Raw genomic sequence first — 16,794 nt, 5'->3', positions numbered from 1 at the left:
AGTCAGGCCGGCTTGCTGGAATAGGAACGTCTTAAGCGTGCGACGGAAGGTACGCAGATCCGGAATCCTCCGTATCTCGGGGGGGAGCTCGTTCCAGATAGTAGGTGCCCCCACAGAGAAGGCTCTCCCCCTGGGGGCCGCCAGTCGACATTGTTTGGCCGACGGCACCCGGAGGAGCCCCTCTCTATGGGAGCGTACTGGTCGGTGGGAGGCTATTGGTGGTAGCAGGCGGTCCCGTAGATAACCAGGTCCTAAGCCATGGAGCGCTCTAAAGGTGATAACCAAAACCTTGAAGCGCACTCGGAAGACCACCGGGAGCCAGTGCAGCTCGCGCAGGAGGGGCGTTACATGGGAGCGCCACGTCGCTCCCATCACCACCCGCGCAGCTGCACTCTGCGCCAGTTGGAGCCTCCGAGTGCTCCTCAAGGGGAGCCCCATGTAGAGAATTTACTTGAGAATACTTGAGAATTTACATGAAAACATCATTCTGAAAAGATTCTATTTCGTGGTTGGGAAGTGGGGGTTTATCCAGGATCCTTTTTAGGCAACAATGGGACTCCGACATATGGATATGTTCCCAGGGTGACTGTATGACTCCATATGAGCATATTATAAATGTCACAGAAGTACCAATAGAAGGCAATATTCTAGCACTGATGATTTTACCTAGCTGGGTAATGAAACGTCTGCAAGAAAACGAGCATCAAGGACCCCACTGTCCCCAGAAGTGGACAGAAATTGAAAGATATTAATAGGTTAAGATATTTGGAACGGTCCATTTGAGAGTCAGAAAATTTTGCACTTCACCCTAAAACCGGCCTCCATTTTACTGAGATTATTTTATTATTGAGATTTAACTGGGACATGATCCCTGAAGCACTATTTTGAGTATTTCTTACTCCAAAAGGCAGTCTCATTGAGTCTAGAAAACGCTTACTGTCTCGGAATATTTTCTAAAGCAGCTGGATATAGAAGAGTTGTACAACCGTGTTTCTCCGAAAATTAGACCCTGTCTTATATTTTTTTGAACCCAGAAATAAGCGCTTGGCCTTATTGCCATGCGCTCAAAAGCACAATTGGGCTTATTATCAGGGGATGTCTTATTTGGGGGGAAACAGGGTAATATAATTTTTATCCTTTTCAAAAATTGTCACCGGGGCAAATCACACTTGTATTTCCTGCAATAATGTCCTGGATCCAGTCAATATAATCGAAGACCTTGGTGTAGACGCCAGGCTCAAGAACTTGGGCACAAGGAAAGCCCCCCCAAGATACAATGCCTTGGATTTCTCCATCACAGATGAGGGGTCCCCCAGAATCACCCTGTTGAGAAAAACCAAACATGGAACATCACATTACTATCTATGAATGGACAGTGGAGCAAACAGTTCCCTTCCATTGTCCATTCCCATATAGCCCCAAATGTTTCACTTCGGTGTTCCCCAATCCAGGATCCTCATACAATTTAACTCCTAGAGTTTCCCCTACCAGCATCAACTGTATCGGGAAGTCTGGAAATCTAGACACCTAGAAGGCACTGGAGTTAAAAAAAGCTGTAACTTGGTATGTATGTTTCTACGAGATGCCTTCAAGGCTAGATCTCTTATAGCAGTGATGGTGAATGTTTTTGGCACCGAGTGCCCAAACCGCATTGCGCTCATGTGTGCGCATGCCGAGTACCTGAAACCTGAAGACCAGCTGGCTGGTGGATATGCGTGCACCAGCTGCCTGGTCTTAGGGTTTCCGGTGCACGCATGCACAGTGGCCAGCTGTCTTCATGTTTCCAGCACACGTGAAGATCACCTGGCACGCCAGAAAGCAGGAAAGAAGAGCAGCTGGTGATAGTGCCCACAGCGTGCCCACAGAGAGGGCTCTGCGTGCTACCTCTGGCACAGCTGCCATGGGTTCACCATCACGGTCTTACAGCATTGGAAACTGGCATCGTTTCTTTAGGACTCTATCTTAGAAAGGATCATCTTACCTTACATGAGTCTTTGCCTCCTTCCAGTTCACCTGCACATAATATGTTCCCTGGCAAAAATGGGTAAGCTGCTTGACACACCTCATTATGGAGTACGTTAATGTTAACACAATGAGGGACTTCGGGATTAGTCACTGAAAAAATTAAAAATAGGCGAAGTTACATAGCTCCCCCTTTCACAATTTACCACCTAGATACATAGAGGCTATATATTCCCATTGTCTCCAACCAATAGAGCTTATCTCACTGCCTGGGGATAGAAAGTATTGTCTTTCAAAATAGCCCAAAAGGACTCCTGGGAAAAAATAGATTTTACCGGTAGTTAAATGTTTGCAAAGGATGGCTTTTGTCAAGATATTAATAGGTTTTAAATCAGGTGATGGGCATTTGAAGGCTTGTCAAATTCCTCCGGCACTCTATGCAAAAGTTGCCTTGTGGTAAAAGGACTTTTGCTAGTTCAAGGGTCATAGAACTGATCTCGCATCCTCTGATTCCCAACAGCACTGCTATAAATAAATCTGATCCTAGAAACTAGGTTTTGTTTTTTCTATAGAGCGAATCTTGTGGAGGTAGAACTGATGAAGAAATGGAATCTTAGGGAACACCGTTGCCCATCCACATTCCAATCTCTTCATGGGTGACATCAGACATAGTGGGACCCTAACTCTGGTTGATAGCGATAGCTCTTAGACTTATATACCGCTTCACAGTGCTTTTACAGCCCTCTCTAAGCGGTTTATAGAGTCAGCACATTGCCCTCAAGAATCTGGGTCCTCGTTTTACTGACTTTCGGAAAGATGGAAGGCTGAGTCAACCTTGAGCTGGATTGAAGGAATCGAACTCCTGGCAATGTGAGCAGTTTAGCCTGCAGTACTGCACTCTAACCACTGCGCCACCGCAGCTCATGTGGTGTTTGATGTTACCTCAATAGCTTTGTCTGAGAGTAAAGAGACGGAGATCCCTACCTTCAGGAGACATGATTGTGCCCCAGCCCATAATACGGCAAAGTGAGCCCATACTGGGAGGGTTGGAGGGCAAGCTGAGAGGTGCGATGTGTGTACTATCGTTAACAGAACTGTTCAGCCTGATCAACATGATGTCCTGGTTCAACATGGTACAGTTATTGGTACTGAGACAACACAACTTCTCCTTCGGGACTCTTATCTGCTCATCCTCATAGTGTATATGTATGTTATGCACACCAAGCCTTATCTGGATATCTTCCCTACAAGAAAAACAACAAAAAGTTAAGGAGTCACTTAAAATAAACTCTAGATCAGGAGTCACCAACCTTTCAGTTCTCAGGGACCACTAAATTCATACCTTTAAATCCTGCGGACCACTAATATGACCTAACTAGAGAGGGCCTCCTCAGGGTGCCGCCAGTCAAGCAATGTCGGCTGGTGGCCCCCAGGGGGAGAGCCTTCTCTGTGGGGGCACCCGCCCTCTGGAATGAGCTTCCTCCCGGAATACAACTGATCCCGGATCTCCGCAATTTCCGTAAGTCCCTGAAGACGTTTTTATTTCAGCAAGCCGGCCTAGCCTAATTAGTTTTTTTATGGGTTAGTTTTTAATTGTATAGCTTTGGGGTTTTAAATTGGGGGCCGATTGATTTAATTTATTTTAGCTATCTTAACTTTTATATTGTATGTATTTTAATTTCGGCTGTTCACCGCCCTGAGTCCCTAGGGAGAGAAGGGCGGTATATAAATTCAAATATAAATAAAATAAATAAACTAATGACCGGCTGGGTGGGCGTGGCTAGGTGGTCATGTGACTGGGTGGGCATGGCCAACTCAATGTCACTCATGTCGAGGGGCGCCTTGCCAGCCTCTATTCACTCCTCCCCTCCCAGCCACACCTTGCCTCCACACTCGGGCTCCTTAGGGCCCCAATAGGAAGCAGTTGTTGGAGCTAAGCAGCCACCATGACAAAAAGTTGGCAAAACAGCTGGCTCAGTTCGATTTGGATCTGACCGAGAAGGAGGCTCAGCAGAAGCACCTCACTGAGGACTACAAGATAGGCTTTCCAAGCAGAGGGAAGACCTGCGGGAGTGCAAGGTCAGGTACCGGCGCCTGCAGGCTCAGCAGGCTGAGATGGTCAGCCAGTTCCAGGTCATGATGCAGTCCCACTGGAACAAGGCCCTAAGGCTCTTCACCACCAGTAGTGTTTCCCTCCAGCCTTCGTCCAAAGCCCCATACCAGGAGGCTGAAGTAGACCCCGAGTCGGAATTTCTGCCCCCCTCCGACCTACACAAAAACATCCTGAAGGGGGAGACTCTCTGCAGCAACACAAGCATTCATTGCATGTATCCGGCCCAGGGGCCGTAGTTTGAGGACCCCTGATTTAGTGCAATATAAAAAATGCAAATAATCTTTCTGTGGACCACCATAATTTTCTCAAGGACCACCAGTGGTCCACGGACCACCGATTGGTGACCGCTGCTCTAGATGACTTGGGATGGTACTTGACGTCATTTTGGCCTTCAAACAGGATCATTAGTGCTGAACAAGAAAGGGCCATAACTCAGCTTCTCCTATTGTATTTTGGGGTGGGGTGGGGGGTGAAACCTGCCTGAAACCTGGAAGAGTTACAGTCAGTCCATGCTGACAAAACTGAATTAGATGTCCTAGAGGTCTGGATTCGCCCAAGAAATTTATTCAGGTGATTGAATCAGCTATTCTGTTGTTGATGCAAAATCTTGAAGCGTAGTGCTGTTTAGCACTAAGCAAGCTCAGCATAGAATATGAATCAATCTCTTTCCTGAGTTGGATGTGCATTCTGTGAATGTGGCACTTATAAACTATAGGTGACTGTGTAAAAGGGTTGAGATAGAATCCATGTGATTATGGTCTTAATGTTATGATTTTGTATTGTGCACATCCTCTCTCAACCCAACCTATCTCAAAGGATCATGGGATAGATAAAGGCGAACACAAGATCTGGATGGTGCCCAATCTGCTCTTGTTTTGAAGAGCTATGAAGTGCCTCGCCCAGGCCTTTGACAAGGGAGAGAGAAGCCCCTCACTTCATCATGTTTTTATCTTTTATGCTTTATGCTTTATTGATTTTTTTTAATGTATTTTCTTATTGCAGCATATGGCTAATAAATTCTGGTAGGTTGCAGTCAGTCAGATATTTAGACTGAGTTTGGCATTTTTATCCACTTAACAAGTCCTTCCCAAGGACCTGGCATTAGTAGATGTTGTGGTTCCATGGTATTAAAGGGATTGTCACAGGATGTAAGCTGTTCCAAGTAAAACTGCCTTTTGCAACTGACTGTAGTGATTTTGTCAATGCTGATGGTGTTCAGGTAATGATCCAGATATTGTGGTGCTTCCTGTAACTATATCCCAGAAAGGGATATAAATACCAGTGGTGGGATTCAGCCAGTTCGCACCTATTCGGGAGAACTGGTTGTTAACTTTCTAAGCAGTTTGGAGAACCGGTTGTTGGACGAAAACTTATTTTGTTTTTTTCCACTTGACGGGGCTAATCCTGTAAGGAAGGCAGGAAGGAAACATTCTGGTGTTGTTTCTAGCCTAATCTTTATTGCCCTGCTTACAGAAACTGCCTCTCTGGTTAACCCTTATTACATTGTAACAGATAAGTCGAAGTGCCCATCCACGTGAGTGAAGTTGAGTTGGCCACGCCCATATGGTCACATGATCACTGAGCCAAGCCTACCCAGCTGGTCATTAGGCAGAGAACCGGTTGTTAAATTACTTGAATCCCACCACTGATAAATACTATGGTGAAGAAGAAGGAGTATAAATACTATAGTGAAAAGGAAAGATATAAACACTGTGGTGAAGAAGAAGGAAATTCTACCATAAATACAAACAGCATTGTTCATGGTATGATTGTGGGGAGCAGAAGTAGCAGAACGCTCATTCAAAATGCACAGAGAAGTCACTAAAATTAGCAGAAACATTATAAAAAATCTGGATATCTAAGCAAGATCTCCTTCAGCCCTTCCACATTCTGTAATGCCCTCACCTGTTGCAGTGTGCAGCGGTGATCACCCAATTGTGGTTGAGCAAGGTCCCAGAGCAGAATATCCCTGCAGAGTTATACAAGAGTACAAGGGAACGATGTTCATTTTCGTTACATTCCAAACCTCCAATGATCCGATCAAGAGGGGATGTTGCTGCAAAAAAAAAAAAAACCCAAAAAACAAGGAAGTTCACTGTTTGGCTGTGGAGTCGAACAGAATTGTTTTTATTAGTAGTGTTTCTATCAGTAACTAATTTTGGAGGGGCAGAGAAGACTGTGGGACACGCAGCAGCAAACCTGTTGAATAAAATGGATTATTTGCAAATCTTCTACATGCCTAAACCTATATAGGTAAACTACCTGTGAATCTTTAAGTGATTAATATGTCTATGCATGTATGTTATGTATGTATATGTGTGTGTGTATATATGTATATAACAATAGTACTTAGGCTTATATACCGCTTCATAGTGCTTTATAGCCTGCTCTAAACGGTTTACAGAGTCAGCAGATTGCCTCCAACAATACTAGTGTTTCTATTAGTACACTAAATTTGGAGGGCACAGAAGACTGTGAGCATCCAGCATCAACCCAGTTGAATAAAATTGCAAATAATTATGCAATTATAATTATGAAAAAATAATTTGCAAATAATTATGGATTATTTGCAAATTGTATGTATGACTATATATATGGGAGGGAGCATACTGCTTCCCTTTTGCCTTTCAGCTCCAATCCAGCAGCCCTCAAGCAGTCCCATTCACGACAAACCATTTTATACCAAATTTATATTTGCAGATAATATATTTTTAAAAGACTATCCTAAGACTAAAAATCCCTCTCCAACTTTTTTTCTCCAAGTATCTTGTAATATGTTATCTTCCTCTATTGAAGTCGGTTGCCACATAAATGGAAACATGAAAGGAAGCTGACTCTACTATACTTGGGATGATATATTTTTAATTGGCTGGTTTTGCTGATATGAATCAAATGTATCCATTCATTATCATTACACATGCAGCAATGGTCTTCTCCATTGGCACCAACCGAGCCTTCTTCCCCCATCCCTCTACCTGTCACCTGCTTGTACATCTAGAGTTAGTAATTTCATGCAGGTTTACTCATGTAACTGGAGGTTTAAAGCAAAAAAGACATTTAAAGCTCCATTGTCCAGGCTCTTACCATAAGAAAGGCATAGTAGTATCAGAAGGTTTGCTAGCACTCCGATCAGTGCCATAGTTCCAGCTCTACGTGGCAAACTGTTTGCCCGGACTTCAGAAATAAGATTTTTTTTTGGCAAGAATGTAGAGTTCAAAATATTTGATTAATCACTTTGTTCTCTTCCTTTCCGAGGCCCAGGCACAGATGTGAAAAAAATACCAGGTTCTCACCCTTATGTAACTTGGCTCTACATCAGTGGTGTCAAATTCAAGGCCGTGGGGCTGGATCCGGGTCCTTCGATCTTGCCCGCGGGGCTGCCCTATAAGCAGCAAATGCCTGGCCCACAGTGCCTCTGCCAGTGAAAACAGAGCTCGAGAGGGCAGCCCTCCTGAGCTCCGTTTTCACTGGCACAGGGTTGCAGGAGCCCATCGCAGCCGAAAATGGAGCTCACGAGGGCCGCAGGCAGCACTCCCAACTCTGTTTTTTTCTGGCAGAGGGTTGCAAGAGGCCTCCACAGCTGGAAACGAAGCTTGGGATCCTGTTTTTGCTGGCAGAGCGTTCAAGCCACCACAGACACCCCCGACACGAGTGATGTCGAGCTGGCCAGGCCCACCCTGGTCCCCGAGATCAAACATAATCCTGATGCAGCCCTCAATGAAACTGAGCTTGACACCCCTGCTCTGTATCATGCAGCCTGAGGCCCGAAAGAACATTGATAGAAAGACTGGATATGTATCTCAATAAAAACAGACCCTTCCGGAAAGCAAAACCCCCCCAAAATGTGATCAATGCTGTCTATGTGAGGTGTCAATTCAGCTTTAGAACAGAAGGAAAACATAATTTTTTTTCCCTAACTGGAAATATTTTTAAGCCTCAAAAAGCCAGGGGAGTCAGACCATACAAAGGCAACTCACACTCCGTTGATCAGTTTGTCTGTGTGGTGCGGAAAAATGATTGTTCCTGTATTATTAATAGCGGGGGCAACTGATTTAAGTGCAACAATTTCCAGTGTTGTGAGACTGGTTTGAAAACTCTTCACATTTTCCATTCTAGGATCCAGTTTTGAAAAAATGGAGATCAAGGAAAGCTGGCTATAGCAATAGCACTTAGACTTATATACCGCTTCACAGTGCTTTTACAGCCCTCTCTAAGCGGTTTACAGAGTCAACCTATCGCACCCAACAATCTGGGTCCTCATTTTACCGACCTCGGAAGGATGGAAGGCTGAGTCAACCTTGAGCCGGCGATATTTGAACTGCAGCTAGCAGTCAGCTGAAGTAGCCTGCAGTGCTGCACTCTTAACCGCTGCGCCATCTCGGCTATGCAAAACACTGGATGGACGGACGCTCTTCCACAGCTGCAATTTGTTTGAATTTGACTTCATTAAATTTAGCGTCAACCTTTAAATTTCATATCTGCCAGAGGCCTGGATTTCAACTCCTAGAATTTTGCAGCAGGGATGGCAATTGTGGAGAATGATGGAAGTTGAATTCTATACAAGCTGGGGAAGGGTACCCAGATATGGTTGGATATCATACATGGTATCAGACTGGGTTGTCCACAAGTCATAAAGGGGCCTTAGAACCTGAGTGTTAGATATTAAAATGGCTGGCTCAGGAATTCTGGGAGTTGAAGTCCACAAATCATAAGGGGGCATAGTTCCCCACTTCTTGCTCTAGAACAGTGTTTCTCAACCTTGGAAGCTTGAAGATGGGTGGACTTCAACTCCCAGAATCCCCCAGCCAGCGCTGCTGGCTGGGGGATTCTGGGAGTTGAAGTCCACCCATCTTCAAGCTACCAAGGTTGAGAAACACTGCTCTAGAAGCAGCTGCATTTTGGGGTTTTGACGCCAGTACCGCCCTCAACTGACCACGTGAGAGATCCCGCTAAAACGAGGGGCGGAGCTAGAGCGTCCTTTGCCGCCCGTTCTTCCGGCGCTGCTCTATCCTCCCCGTCGCTGGTTCCGGCGTCTTGGTGGCCTGTTCTGCAGGTGAAAGTCACTTTGAGGAAGCCGCTGTTTCGTCGGGCTCGTTGCGGTGAGAAGCCGGGGACTCGCTCCCAGCCGAGCGGGGAGGAGGAGGAGGAGGAGGAGGCCAGCTGCTCGCTTCGCCCTCGGAGGGGGCCGCGAGAAGGCCCGGTGGTGATGGCGCCTCCCCACCGCGAAGGGGAGCCGTGCCCGTCCGGGTCTTTGGGTCTCAGGCTGCCTCGGCGTGTCAGTTGGGGATGATGGGGGTTGGAGTCCAGTGCATGAGGTGGCAGACACAGGAGGAGGAGGAGGAGGCCGGGTCCTTCGGGAGCTTTGGACCCCAAATAGCCACAAATTCTGGTTCTGTCTCGGTTGATGGGGAATTAAATGGAAGTCCGCAGGACCCCGCCTTTCCTTCCCCCGCCTCCCCTTTGATCCTTAAAAATAATTTAATTTTTCTTTCTTTCTTTCTTTCCTTCCGTCTTTCTTTTTTCTTCTTTCTTTCCTTCCTTCCTTCCATCCTTTTCTCTTTCTTACTCTTTCTCTTTTTTTCCTCCCTCCCTCCCTCCTCCCTCTCTTTCTTTTTCTCGTTCCTTTCTTTCCCTTTCCTTTCTTTCCCTTTTTTCATTTTCCTTCCTTCCATCTTTCTTTTTCTTCTTTCCTTCCTTCCATCTTTCTCTCTTTCTTTCTCTTTTCTTTCCTCTCTCCCCCCTCTCTCTTTCTTCTCTTTCCTTTTTTCCTTTTTCTTTCCTTTCTTTCCCTTTCTTTCATTTTCCTTCCTTCCATCTTTTTTTCTTCTTTCCTTCCTTCCTTCCATCTTTCTCTTTCTCTCTTTTCTTTCCTCCCTCCCTCCCCCTCTCTTTCTTTCTTCTCTTTCCTTTTTTCCTTTTTTCTTTCTTTCCTTTCTTTCATTCTTTCCTTCCTTCCATCTTTCTTTTTCTTTTCCTTCCTTCCATCTTTCTCTTTTTCTTTCTCCTTCTTTTCTTTCCTCCCACCCTCTCTCTTTCTTTTTCTCTTTCCTATTTTCCTTTTTTCTTTCCTTTCTTTCCCTTTCTTTTTCTTCTTTCCTTCCTTCCATCTTTTTCTCCTTCTTTCTCTTTTATTTCCTCCCTCCCATCTCTCTCTCTCTCTTTCTTTTTTTCTTCTTAAAGATAATTATTCTTAAAAGGGATATTTTATCACTTACAGCTTTTATGTACCATGAGAGCTTATGCACCGAAGACAAATTCCTTGTGTAACCAATCACACTTGGCCAATAAAGAATTCTATTCTTAGCACCCACCACCCCTCAAGTACTGCAAAAGGGGGCTCAGGGAGGGAGGAGGTGGGTGGAGGAGGACAGTTTGGGTGAAATCTTTCCCTCTCCCATTTGTCCTGGGAAGAATTTCCTTCCATTCAGAGCAAGCTCTTTGGGGTCTGGCCCAAGGACTGTCTTCTCTGTAATGCAGGCAGTCCTTGATTTATGACCACAATTGACCCCATGTTGCGAGAAATTTGTTAAGTGAATTTTGCCCCATGATATGACTTTTCTTGCTGCATTTGTTAAATGGATCACTGAGGTGTTAAGTTTAATCACTGCGGCTGTTAAATTAGTAACACAGTTCTTAAGTGAATCTGGCTTTCCCATTGATTTTGCTTGTAAGAAGGTCGCAAAAATTGATCCCATAATCCTGGGGACACTGCAACTGTCATAAATAGGAACCAGTTGTCAATCATTGGAATGTAAATTGCATGACCATGGGGATGCTGCAACGGTCGTAAGTGTGAAAAATGGTCATAAGTCACTTTTTTCACTAAATGAACTGTTGTAAGTCGAGGACTACCTGCAGCAAAAGAAAGCTGTTTCAAAAGAATTGTGCACCCAAGCAGACTTAATACAAAAGGTAACCTTCCAGCCAAATGATATTATCCCACAAGCTTAATAAACCATCATCATTACTAGTTGGAGCAGTGTTTCTCAACCTTGGAAGCTTGAAGATGGGTGGACTTCAACTCCCAGAATCCCCCAGCCAGCGTTGCTGGCCTGGGGATTCTGGGAGTTGAAGTCCACCCATCTTCAAGCTACCAAGGTTGAGAAACACTGAGTTGGAGGATTGTGTGCCAGTATTTCTGTTTGGCCTGGATAGCTTGTCTTTTCATCATAGATTAGCACTTACATGAAGACTAGGAACATCGGCAAGAAAGTTAGATTATATCAGATTTGGGCATGAAGTGTCCCTTTCCCCTTTGCTTTTGCTTTGCTTTTACTAAAACAGCTTGATTTTCCAATAGCAGAATTGACACAAAAGCTGGGGTAGCCTGAAATGCAATGAGGCAATATCTATGGTTCAGTGAATGGTGGGAAGCCACTGGTTTACCATGTTAGGTCAGTCATGAGTGAAGCCCTCCTAAAATGGTTTTATTTGGGTATCAGATATGTGAACGCAATAACTGTTTCGTGGTCTGAGCATAGGGGGCTGTTGAACCCAGCTAACGTGTATAAATCTTCAGTGCTTAATATTTATTTATTTATTTATTTATTGGTTCGATTTATATGCCGCCCTTCTCCGGAGACTCAGGGCGGCTTACAATGCGTTAAGCAATATTACAGTAATGGGTACACTGTCTGACATGTGGCATGCCATTTTTGTTATTGTTTTCCTGTCTGCAGGCAAGATACCTTTGTACCTTTCATCCCCACCCACAGGTAATAGTTTTAGGAAAGGATTTATTCTGTTACGTAAAGTGTCAGGCAGTCTCTGTTAAAGAGACACAACGAGCAGTCTAATGAAAATTTAAGATTGCTTTCTTCTTCCCATTGCTCAGTTGAAAGATTTTAGGAGCTGCTTAGAAAGCATCACTTTGGTAGATGCAGCTTTCTTCCAAACTGCACCTAATTGAACTAATAAATAAACAAGATGTTCATTTAGTCATTTGTTCGAGGTTCAGACATTTAATTGTTTATTAATCTGATTATCCTACCAACCACACCCATTTTTATTATTTTGGGCAGAAGCCAGCAAGCAGAACTGCAGAATAAAGTATCGGTTTCCAATTTTTTGACGTGAGCATTCTGAGGCCTTATTTATGTCATATATATATTATTATATAGAAGACCTCCAAGGTCCCTTCCAACTTTTCTGTTATTCCTGTTCAGCAGGCTAGAATATATAAATCTAGAACTGATTTGCTAAAATCTAGCTTGTCTGCTGTAAAGCTTCAGGGTGAAACCATATCTCCAATCTGTTATCAGAAGGTTTTTAAAAAGGGAGAGGCGTATAAATGTATTAGACTAAAAGAGCTGTTAGTCAGTGGTAAGGGTACCAAGGCTTTCTCTTATTTAGCAGGAAGGGGTTCCAGACATATTTCTATAGCTGATGTGAGCAGGAGATTTAATTTCTGGTTCACTGATCACAGATAGGAGAAATGGACACTACCAATAGTCCTTGACAGTCCTAGTCAGGCAACTCCGTTGTTAAACAAAACTGTCACTAAGTCCAATCACATGACCACAAATGTGCTAATGATTTTATTTAGCTTTCCTTTGTTTTACAGTGTCCAAAGAGCTGGGTGATGCCAAAGGATGAGAAAGGTTTCCAAAACTTGACTTGTGAGGAAGCCAAGTAAAAGGGTAGATCTTACAGTCCCTTTCCCCCATTCCTCTGTCCTTTGGAATGCTCACTCCAACACTGATATAATTAGTAAGAAGAGAATTAATGTTTGTATTTACATTCATTGTAGAGGAAAGGATCACAAGACAGTAAAAAGGCGTACAATAAGGAGTAGACATTGATGTATAAGCAGGATTCTACTTAGAATAAAATATCTACGGCAATCCAGTATCAAATTCTTTGGGGGATAAAATTGCCATAGGGAAAACTTGATCTTTTTCCTAAGGGAATGTCTTCTAATAGTTGACATTTTGAAGCACCAGGATATATCAACTTCCTGATTTCATATCTATTTCCAGAAAAAAAAGTATGTCTGAAGCCATAAAACGCAACATAGAGAACTACAAAACAGCTCCATTTGACAGTAGGTTCCCCAATCAAAATCAAACACGAGGCTGCTGGCAGAACTACCTTGGTTAGTATAATTGATGCATGTGAATGTTTGCGTTTCTGCATTACGGATCAGAAAAAAGGCTTCATATTATTCTGAAATCTTTATGAAAAGTCATATTTTTCTCTATTGAAGTAAAAATAATATATTACGTACGGAAAGTTTAAGCATAAAAATGATATTGCTGTCTCTTCCTCCTATATTTAAAAACGTTAGTTACATGATGAAGAATAATTTCTTTAGATTTAACCAATTTTTTTTTTTTTAGTTTTTAACACAACAAATTTCCTTTTTTTCTCTGCCATTTTTCTTTTGAACTTTTTTGACAGCTTGGGTTATAGTTTGCCCTGGTAAAACAAAGTTTTAACTATACTGTCCTGATTGCATAAAAAAAAAAAAAACAATCTTCTGAAAAACACTCTATTTATCTTGCATATAAGAGTCGCTCCAGTGGTGAGATCAAGTGCCATCTACATTTAATAAATAAAAAATAAATAAGTATACAAGCAAGAATATTGAATTGTGGGGATTTGATAACTTATTTTCTGGTTAGGCTGATCGTATAATACAGGGGTGTTAAACTCAAGGCCTGGGGGGTCCATGGGGGTACTTAGATCTGGCCCACAGGACCGCCCTGGAAACAGCAAAGGACCGACCCGTGGTGCCTCTGCCAGTGAAAACGGAGTTTGGGAAGGCTGCAGGCGGCCCTCCCAAGCTCCATTTTCACTGGCAGAGGGTTGCAGGAGGCCGTTGCACCCGAAAACGGAGCTCAGGAGCCTGTTTTCTCTGGCAGAGTGCTTGGGCCACCACAAGTGCCCCCGACGTGAGTGACATCGAGCTCACCACACACACACCCGCTCCCCCCCCCAAGGTCAAACACAACCCTGATGAGGCCCTCAATGAAATCGAGTTTGACACCCCTGGTATAACACAATATTGAATCCCCACTAACATTTTCCGTAGCAACAACTGATTGGAGATTGAGAATGATGTATCATCATCATCGTCATAAAATGTATTTGGATGTATTGGAGGGCAGAATGGTGGGTACAGCAAGATTCTTTTTTTATTTTGGCGATCCAGGTGTTGGACAATAAACAGTTTTGTAGATTCTTCAGGTTTATACACAATTCTGTTTTAAGGACTCTTCTGGGTTCTAGATTAGATGCATTTTGCCCCATCATTGGCTTGAAATGGTTTTTTTTTCTCCCCTCCTGGCAGATTTCCATCGCTGTGAGAAAGCTATGAATGCCAAAGGCTCTGATCCCTATGTCTGCCAGTGGTATAAAAAAGTATACTCATCCCTGTGCCCTTCTTTTTGGGTAAGTAAATTATATAAGTCTGGCTAAAGCATTTTTATACAAGAAACCCGTTGGAGACAAAGGAAGACACTCAATAAAAGATCTCTCCCTCTTCAGGGGTATAGCCATAAACGGTCAGGCAATCTGATGACCAAAATACTTTGGAGTAAAACTCTAGAATCCCTGGCTATTAATCATGGGTGTTGTACATCTGGGAAACAGTATATCCAGTATATCTGGGAAACAGTTGATTACAACTTCCATGATTTGCATGCCATCAAAAAAACTCCGTGTTGGAGGTGTGGTCATAAACAAGGAATGTTCTACCACATGTGGTGGACCTGCCCTAAAATTAGAAAATACTGGTGTAAGATAAGAACGTGGCTGGAGGGGATAACAGAACAGAATAGAGATGAAACCGGAACTTTTTCTTCTGGGCATTTTTGAAGGGAAAATAGTGAAAAAATTACAATATATAACAATACACATATTAACTGCAAGTAGAATTGTCCTAGCACAGAACTGGAAACAACCAGATATTCCTCCAGACCAAATTATAATTAAAAAAATTTATGATTGTACAGAAAGGACAGACAGAAATGAAGGAGAGGGAGGAAACCAAGTACTATCAAATTTGGAACAGATGGTATTTCTGGCTTGAGAGGAGACGAAAAAAATAAGGGATAATCTGTTAAATATATATGTAGAAGGTAAAATTACTGAAGAAATATAGGATATGAAATTGAATTATGAATAGAGGTTATTATAATCTAAATAAGGATGTAATTTAAGATAGAGATAAATAGAATTAGAACTTTTGTAAATATGTTTGTTATGATAGAGATACCGATATAGAAAAGCTGTTATTAGTGAAAATTTTTTGCTATGTTTTTTTTTTCTTCTGTGTTTTTTTTTTTCTGTGTTGTAGTTTTGTACTGTGTTTTATATGTTGGAATTTCAATAAATATTATTTAAAAAAAAGTCCATTCAGAATTGTATTCAAAATACTTCTTATCCCTCCCCTTCAGGACACAATTGAGAAGTGCGTGGAAAAGTTACAGTTCTAATGACATAACTCTTAACTGAGAAACAGTGATCCAAAGAAATCTCCTGGTCTTTTGCAGGTTGACAGCTGGGATGAAGGTCGGGAAAATGGCAGTTTTCCAGGCAAAATCTGATGGTCTTTTTGTCTGCCAGTCGCTCCCCTACTCAGGAAGTTGTGCTGCTGAGTTCTTTCCATGTGGTACATCTGAAGGATTGTCTGAAATGGCTCTTGTATGCTTGAGCGCCTGAATCATTTAATAGTACAAAGTCTTGGATATTACCCATTCTAATAAAATGCATAATACCCATGCCTGTGTTTATCCTGCTGACTCTATTAGTGACTCATGAATATGTTCTACCACATGCTTTATCTATGGTAACGTTCTCAAAGAATGGGACACGTGTCATTACTGTGGTATATGTTTGTACTTTCTCACTGGACCCCCTTTGACAAGATATAAGCCTTTCCATTCATTGGGTTAAACAGCTTATATTTACATGGGAAACTCTATAGCTGCTTGTATGTTGATAACAGGACTTATCAAACCAGGGTCAGCCATCTCACACCTGGTCATTTCTCAGTTATTAATCTCATGTTCTGGGCTAAGCGAGTGCGACATGAAAAACCCACTTGGGTAGATTGCCTTGATTTCAACATATTTGAATAGCCTCATATGTCACCGCTTCTTATCACAGGCAGCCAATGAACAGATAAAGATCTGATCTTGAAAAGGGCATCAGATACCACATGGGCTCACACATTGTGCCAGGCTAACTGTTGAACAGGCTTAGCCAACAACTCTGTTTTATGGAGAAGAGGCTGCTTTAAACAGAGTTAAGTGAGAATAACACTCCTATGTATCTTTCTAGGGGGGAAAAGTGGTGTTTGAGTGCTGTGTTTGGTGTGTTTTTTCTACATACTCTTAAAGGTGGTACCATGTTTTCCCGAAAATAAGACCCTGTCTTATATTTTTTTGAACCCTGAAATAAGCGCTTGGCCTTATTGTCATGCGCTCAAAAGCCCAATTGGGCCTATTATCAGGGGATCTAGGGCTAGGCCAATCAGAGGCATGTGTATTGCAATGGCACCATGCAAATAATATACATGATGCCATTGGATGTCATATCACTCATGCAAATTATTTTTGTAATATATGCAGTGAAGTCATATTCCATATGTTACCAGTTTGAAATAATGTACCTAGGAAAGCAAATACTTTAGAATCAAGATAAAAATTTTTTAGTAAGTATGTTTAGGATTATTTTTAAGAAAACATTTTTGTTTAGCTTTCTTAATAAAATCA

The 16,794-nt window shown here is 42.7% G+C and overlaps 2 protein-coding genes across 2 annotated transcripts; one reads left to right on the top strand and one right to left on the bottom strand.

Annotated features, from left to right (window-relative positions):
• Window positions 1–1,089: 1,089 nt before the first annotated feature.
• On the bottom strand, window positions 1,090–7,214 carry LOC139320992 (snake venom serine protease-like). The gene is made up of 5 exons (XM_070949581.1): window positions 7,160–7,214; window positions 5,981–6,131; window positions 2,947–3,206; window positions 1,982–2,115; window positions 1,090–1,323 (listed from the first exon to the last, which is right to left on the bottom strand). The coding sequence occupies exons 1-5, from the start codon at window positions 7,212–7,214 to the stop codon at window positions 1,141–1,143; spliced, it is 783 nt and encodes a 260-aa protein (XP_070805682.1). The 3' UTR covers window positions 1,090–1,140.
• A 1,854-nt stretch (window positions 7,215–9,068) lies between these two features.
• Window positions 9,069–15,798, top strand: COX6B1 (cytochrome c oxidase subunit 6B1). The gene is made up of 4 exons (XM_070949498.1): window positions 9,069–9,174; window positions 13,054–13,169; window positions 14,367–14,467; window positions 15,571–15,798. The coding sequence occupies exons 2-4, from the start codon at window positions 13,064–13,066 to the stop codon at window positions 15,622–15,624; spliced, it is 261 nt and encodes an 86-aa protein (XP_070805599.1). The 5' UTR covers window positions 9,069–9,174; window positions 13,054–13,063; the 3' UTR covers window positions 15,625–15,798.
• The last annotated feature ends 996 nt before the right edge of the window (window positions 15,799–16,794 follow it).

The sequence above is a fragment of the Pituophis catenifer genome, unplaced genomic scaffold (genome assembly GCF_029215685.1).
Source record: "Pituophis catenifer annectens isolate HBS135680 unplaced genomic scaffold, rPitCat1.0.hap2 SCAF_9, whole genome shotgun sequence".
Lineage (NCBI taxonomy): Eukaryota > Metazoa > Chordata > Lepidosauria > Squamata > Colubridae > Pituophis > Pituophis catenifer.
The sequence above is the reverse complement of the archived record's forward strand: the minus strand, read 5'-3'. Positions and strand labels throughout refer to the sequence as shown.

What these genes read in the sequence shown, in the direction of transcription:
- LOC139320992 (XM_070949581.1), bottom strand. Translation starts at nt 7,214, where the DNA reads ATGGCACTGATCGGAGTGCTAGCAAACCTTCTGATACTACTATGCCTT. An exon ending in ACTACTATGCCTTTCTTATG is followed by an intron (nt 6,132 to 7,159) that starts GTAAGAGCCTGG and finishes TTTTTTTTGCAG; the next exon opens with CAACATCCCCTCTTGATCGG. An exon ending in GAGGCAAAGACTCATGTAAG is followed by an intron (nt 1,324 to 1,981) that starts GTAAGATGATCC and finishes TTTTCTCAACAG; the next exon opens with GGTGATTCTGGGGGACCCCT.
- COX6B1 (XM_070949498.1), top strand. Translation starts at nt 13,064, where the DNA reads ATGTCTGAAGCCATAAAACGCAACATAGAGAACTACAAAACAGCTCCA. An exon ending in CTGCTGGCAGAACTACCTTG is followed by an intron (nt 13,170 to 14,366) that starts GTTAGTATAATT and finishes CCCTCCTGGCAG; the next exon opens with ATTTCCATCGCTGTGAGAAA. An exon ending in CCCTGTGCCCTTCTTTTTGG is followed by an intron (nt 14,468 to 15,570) that starts GTAAGTAAATTA and finishes GGTCTTTTGCAG; the next exon opens with GTTGACAGCTGGGATGAAGG.